At 37.0% G+C, this 6000-nt stretch overlaps 1 protein-coding gene across 2 annotated transcripts in view; it reads right to left on the bottom strand.

The window, feature by feature from the left end:
• Nucleotides 1–449: 449 nt before the first annotated feature.
• The window catches only part of NTAQ1 (N-terminal glutamine amidase 1), a 108976-nt gene continuing 103425 nt past the window's right edge, over nt 450–6000 (bottom strand). For both annotated transcript variants that reach the window (XM_053715331.1, XM_053715332.1), the window contains exon 6: nt 450–3951. In XM_053715331.1, the coding sequence (XP_053571306.1) occupies nt 3845–3951 (107 nt within the window). In that variant the 3' untranslated portion in view covers nt 450–3844. The remainder of the gene's footprint in view (nt 3952–6000) is intronic.

Raw genomic sequence — 6000 nt, 5'->3', positions numbered from 1 at the left:
TGGTGGATATTTTAGCCACTGACAGCTTTACAAGTTAGAAGCCATCTTGAAATGCCTCCATCTGGAAGCCCCCCTTAATAATGAGTACTATGATCAATTTAGCAAGAATGTGTTCCATTATGGCCGAGATATAGGTGCTTGTATATAATCTGCTTAGCATGAAGTTCCACCACAAAGCCCAACAGCTAGAAATGTTCCTGGACACAGGTATTGCCCAGGATGATATGGATGGCAGATATTTTAGCCACTGACAGCTTTACAAGTTAGTAGCAATCTTGGAATGCCTCCCACTGGAACACTGGAAGTCCCCCCCCCCCACACTTTTTTCATTTTCACTATTTTTTTAAATAATCTCTCTTCATGTATTCTCTCTTTATGACTGTGCAAGCATCTGAGAGAACACACCTATCTGTATATTTGTTTCACACTCAAATAATAAAAAATGTACAAATGTTAAATATTTTTTTTTATTTTTTTTTTGCATATCAAAATGTCAGATTTCAAACACAACAATAAGTTAAACTTACATTCCTTAAGCTATAAAATAAATGTTTATTGCCGATGGCCCCTCAGAGCAAAATATAAAATGTCAACAAGAATGTAAAAAAAAAAAAAAAAAAAAAAAAAGGAACAGTAAAAACTGTTATAACCGAGTTAAACTCAATGCTTAACCCCTTAATGACCGAGGACGTGCAGGGTACGTCCTCAAAAAAAAGGTAGTTAACGCCTGAGGACGTACCCTGCACGTCCTCTGTGTGGAAAGCAGCTGGAAGCGATCCTGCTCGCTTCCAGCTGCTTTCCGGTTATTGCAGTGATGCCTCGATATGGAGGCATCCTGCAATAACCTTACATGGCCTTCCGGTGCAGAGAAAGCCACTCTGTGGCCCTCTCTGCACCGGACATCGATGGCCGGTATCGTTGGTGGGTGGGAGCCGGCTTGGGAGGCGGGTGGGCGGCCATCGGTGTGCGCTGTGAAGTCAAGGGAGGCGGGATCGGGGGCGGGAACGTTAGGGGGTGCGCGCGGGCGCGCGCGCGTGCACGGAGGGTGGCGGGCGGGCGCGTGCATGGGCGGGAGCGGGTGGGAACCGCTACACTACGGAAAATATCTTTAGTAAGAAATGCCCAAATCTTGTTTGTGCAAAAGCACAAAAAGAGATCGTGGAGGGGTGGGGGGTTGGTTTGGTGTGGGGGGGAAGCTACACTACAGAAAAAAATTGTAAAAATGAAAAAAAAGCATGTTTTCTTCTAAACTGGGTACTGGCAGACAGCTGCCAGTACCCAAGATGGCGCAGATTAAGTTAGAGTGGGAGGGTTATAGAGCTGTTTGGGGGGGGATCAGTGAGGTTAGGGGCTAAGGGGGGATAGTACACAGCAGCATATGTAAATATGCTTTTTTAAAAACACACAAAAAAACAAATATAGCTTTTATTTTAGTACTGGCAGACTTTCTGCCAGTACTTAAGATGGCGGGGACAATTGTGGGGTGGGGGAGGGAAGAGAGCTGTTTAGGAGGGATCAGGGGGTCTGATGTTTCAGGTGGGAGGCTGAGCTCTACACTAAATGTGATATTAACCCTGCAAGCTCCCTACAAGCTACCTAATTAACCCCTTCACTGCTAGCTATAATACACGTGTGATGCGCAGCGGCATTTAGCGGCCTTCTAAATACCAAAAAGCAACGCCAAAGCCATATATGTCTGCTATTTCTGAACAAAGGGGATCCCAGAGAAGCATTTACAACCATTTGTGCCATAACTGCACAAGCTGTTTGTAAATGATTTCAGTGAAAAACCTAAAATTGTGAAAAATGTTACGGTTTTTTTAATTTGATCGCATTTGGCGGTGAAATGGTGGCATGAAATATACCAAAATGGGCCTAGATCAATACTTGGGGTTGTCTACTACACTACACTAAAGCTAAAATTACCCCAAAAAGCTCCCTACATGCTCCCTAATTAACCCCTTCACTGCTGGGCATAATACACGTGTGGTGCGCAGTGGCATTTAGTGGCATTCTAATTACCAAAAAGCAACACCAAAGCCATATAAGTCTGCTATTTCTGAACAAAGGGGATCCCAGAGAACAAATTACAACCATTTGTGCCATAATTGCACAAGCTGTTTGTAAATAATTTCAGTGAGAAACCTAAAGTTTGTGAAAAAATTTGTGAAAAAGTGAACAATTTTTTTTATTTGATCGCATTTGGCGGTGAAATGGTGGCATGAAATATACAAAAATGGGCCTAGATCAATACTTTGGGATGTCTACTAAAAAAAAATATATATATGTCAATGGATATTCAGAGATTCTTGAAAGATATTAGTGTTCTAATGTTACTAGCGCTAATTTTGAAAAAAAAATGGTTTGGAAATAGCAAAGTGCTATTTGTATTTATGGCCCTATAACTTGCAAAAAAAGTAAAGAACATGTAAACATTGGGTATTTCTAAACTCAGGACAAAATTTAGAAACTATTTAGCATGGGAGTTTTTTGGTGGTTGTAGATGTGTAACAGATTTTGGGGGTCAAAGTTAGAAAAAGTGTATTTTTTTTTCAATTTTTCCTCATATTTTATATTTTTTTTTATAGTAAATTATAAGATATGATGAAAATAATGGTATCTTTAGAAAGTCCATTTAATGGCGAGAAAAACGGTATATAATATGTGTGGGTACAGTAAATGAGTAAGAGGAAAATTACAGCTAAACACAAACACCGCAAAAATGTAAAAATAGCCTTGGTCCCAAACGGACAGAAAATGGAAAAGTGATGTGGTCATTAAGGGGTTAAACAAATTACTCCAAAGCAAAATAATATTATTATAATAAAATTGTGCTTCAAAATGTATAGAATCGATGATATTTTGTTCTTTTTTAGAAAATCTAAATTATTTCTCTAACAGGTAAACTCTGCTGGTGACATTCACAATTATGTATATTAGAATTAAAAAAATAAAGTTTATGCTTTAAAAGGACATTAAGCCGACAAGAAAATATCACATTAACATCTCTATGTAAATAAGGAAGATATTTAACCTCAAATTTTCTTCAGCTCACAAGAGTAAGCGCTATGTGAACAGTTATTCTACAGCTACTGTCCAGCTGTATGTTGAAAAAAATAAAACAAAAGCCAGTCAGCATCAGCACTGCTGAGGCAATGCTTTGCTTTACTGAAATTATAGTAAACTTCCTTAAAATGAGCAGGGAAATAAAATGACTGTGCCTGCACATGCCAGATGCCCACTTCATTGCAAGTGCTGGGTCTGGGATCCTGATTGGCTGCTTAAAGTCCTTTTACAATAGGAAGTGGCTACTGAGGACATTTTGAGGTAAAATATCTTCCTTTTTTACTTAGAGATGTTCATGTGATATTTTTTTGTCAGCTTTTTACAAATATGCTGCATCACTTTCCAGTGCTTCAACATTTGGGTTTAATTTCCCTTTAAAAGCCTCTTGCTTTTGTGTAAAAATATGTGCTTTATCAGACACTCCCTAGGGATGCTGAAATTCAAATTCTGTAACCTACAAAATAAATAGCTGGTTTAGTTCATTCAAAGCATTTTGAAAACCTAAGTTACGGATTTTGCTTTTTGGCCTTTAGGGAGCGTGGTACAAAAGTAAAAGTTCTTTATACCCCTTTACGTTCAGTGAGCTTAGTTTCCAATGTTTAATATAATGGTGTTATCATGGCATTAGGCAAATGAATTCAGCTTAGCAGTGAAGCTTAAGGATAAGATAAACAAGTTATGTGAAGTGGAAGCTAGGTGTGTTTCACATAACAGTTATGTATTTCTTTTTGGGCAACATAAGATCTAGTAACATTTATAAGGGTGAACATCTCAGAAATCAAGCCAATGGGCTGAACTTTTTGGTAAAGTCTTCCAGAGTGTAAACAGCGCCCCATCCAACCTGAGGGTCCATGCTTATAAAATCACCAAGGTTCATGGTTGATTCTGAAACAAAGAAGAAAATACAGAGGATTCAGACTAGCTTGACATGTGACATGTCAAGTTCATTTCAAACATGCAACTGTTATCTGCCTTCCCAAATCTGTTCTAAATGATACCTAAATCTGTATTGCAGTATAAGTAATATATTGATTCCTTTTCATATTCTAAAATTACATTTTGTTTTACTCTCTTTTGAGCATGTAACAAAGGCATCTCTTCAAATGATTTTCTTTGCTATGGTAAATGACAAACAATGTTGATTTTAAAAGTCAAAAAATAATTAAAGGGTTATGAAACCCAAAAATCTTTGTGATTCAGAAAGAACATACAATTTTAAAACAGTTTCCAATTTACTTATATTATCAAATTTGCTTTGTTCCTATATTTTGTGTTGTTGAAGATATACCTAGGTAGGTATCTGGAGTATTACATAGCAGGGAATAGTTCTGCCATCTAGTGCTCTTGCAAATGAATAACATTCTTGCAAAACTTCTGCCATCTAGTGCTCCAGACAAGATTCCTCTTGAGCTTACGTCCCTGTTTTTCAACAAAAGATACCAAAAGAACAAAGTAGAAAGTTGTTTAAAATTGCATGCTCTATCTGAATCATGGAAGAAAATGTTTGGGTTTCATATCCCTTTAATTGGAGTCACAATACTTTTGTCACTTACAACATATGTATGTATGCTGTTTAAAACCAGTAATCACTATTAGCAGAAGCATTTTTGCTAATGGAAGTATATTTCAAACATGCTTCTATTTAAAACTGAAATGCATCCAATCACATTTCAGTTTTGACCTTTAAAACTTGACTTTAATGATTTGACGAAAAGTAACTTTTTCTTTTCATGCTTGTTAAGTTGGGTCTGCCCACCAATAAAGTTTGTGGGAGTTGCCCCTTACTAGCCAACTTACTTGTCAACAAACATGCATTTCCTTTCAATTAACCCTATGCTGCTGCACAATTTCCCATGTGCAAGATAGTTTGTTAGTGGTTTGTCCCTCATTGCATTTACACATAAAGTACATTTCAACTTTTTTTTTCTGTGAGGTATCAACACAAATTATACCTTGTTTTTTTCACCAGACCAATTTTAGAAAATAACTTTTGTTTGCATTCGCATTAAAGGGATACTAAACCCAATTTTTCTCTTTCATGATTCAGATAGAGCATGAGATTTTAAGCACCTTTCTAATTTACTCCTATTATCAATTTTTCTTTGTTCTCATGCTATCTTGATTTGAAAAAGCAGTACTGTAAGCTTTGGAGCGGGACCATTTTTTGTTCAGCACCTGGGTAGCACTTGCTGATTTGTGGCTAGATGTAGCAAACCAATCAGCAAGCTCTACCAAGGTACTGAACTAAAAATGGGCCGGCTCCTAACCTTTTATTACTGCTTTTTCAAATCAAGATAACATGAGAACAAAGAAAAATTGATAATAGGAGTAAATTAGAAAGTTGCTTAAAATTGCATACTCTATCTGAATCATGACAGAAAAAAATGTGGGGTTAGTATCCCTTTAATGCCACAATATGGGAAAGCTGAGGAAGCAAGTAAGAGAATTATCGTTAAATAACTTTATATTATGAATTTAGGTGCAATTCTAAAAAAACGATGAATTAAATTACCCTTTTTTTGTGATACGCAATATGAGGATGAGGGAAACCTGTGCGTTTACATGCACTTTAAAGTAATGGTAAACTTGACATGTTTTAAAATCAGGTCCTGAATCTAAGCAATATTTTACAGGGAGTTTAATTGATCACTTCTAATAAAGATGCGCTGTAACTTACTTTTTAATCTAGCCGTGCCATTCTATTACCCAGTGCTCTGGCCGCCCACTTCAAAAGTAATTTTTTTTTTGGTAACGGTTTGAACTGTTCTCCAATCGGCATCCTAGCTTCATCAAAAGTACCGTATGGCTAGAGCGCCGAACGGAGAACTGTTCAAATCTTTAGATTACAAAAAAAATTAAAATAACTTTTGAAGTGGGTGGCCCATAGCACGGGTAGATTAAACACATTAAAGCACATCTTCATTACAACTTTTT

The sequence above is a fragment of the Bombina bombina genome, chromosome 5, assembly GCF_027579735.1.
Source record: "Bombina bombina isolate aBomBom1 chromosome 5, aBomBom1.pri, whole genome shotgun sequence".
NCBI classification, from domain to species: Eukaryota; Metazoa; Chordata; class Amphibia; order Anura; family Bombinatoridae; genus Bombina; species Bombina bombina.
Note: the sequence above shows the minus strand (reverse complement) of the source record. Positions and strands in the feature narration are given on the sequence as shown.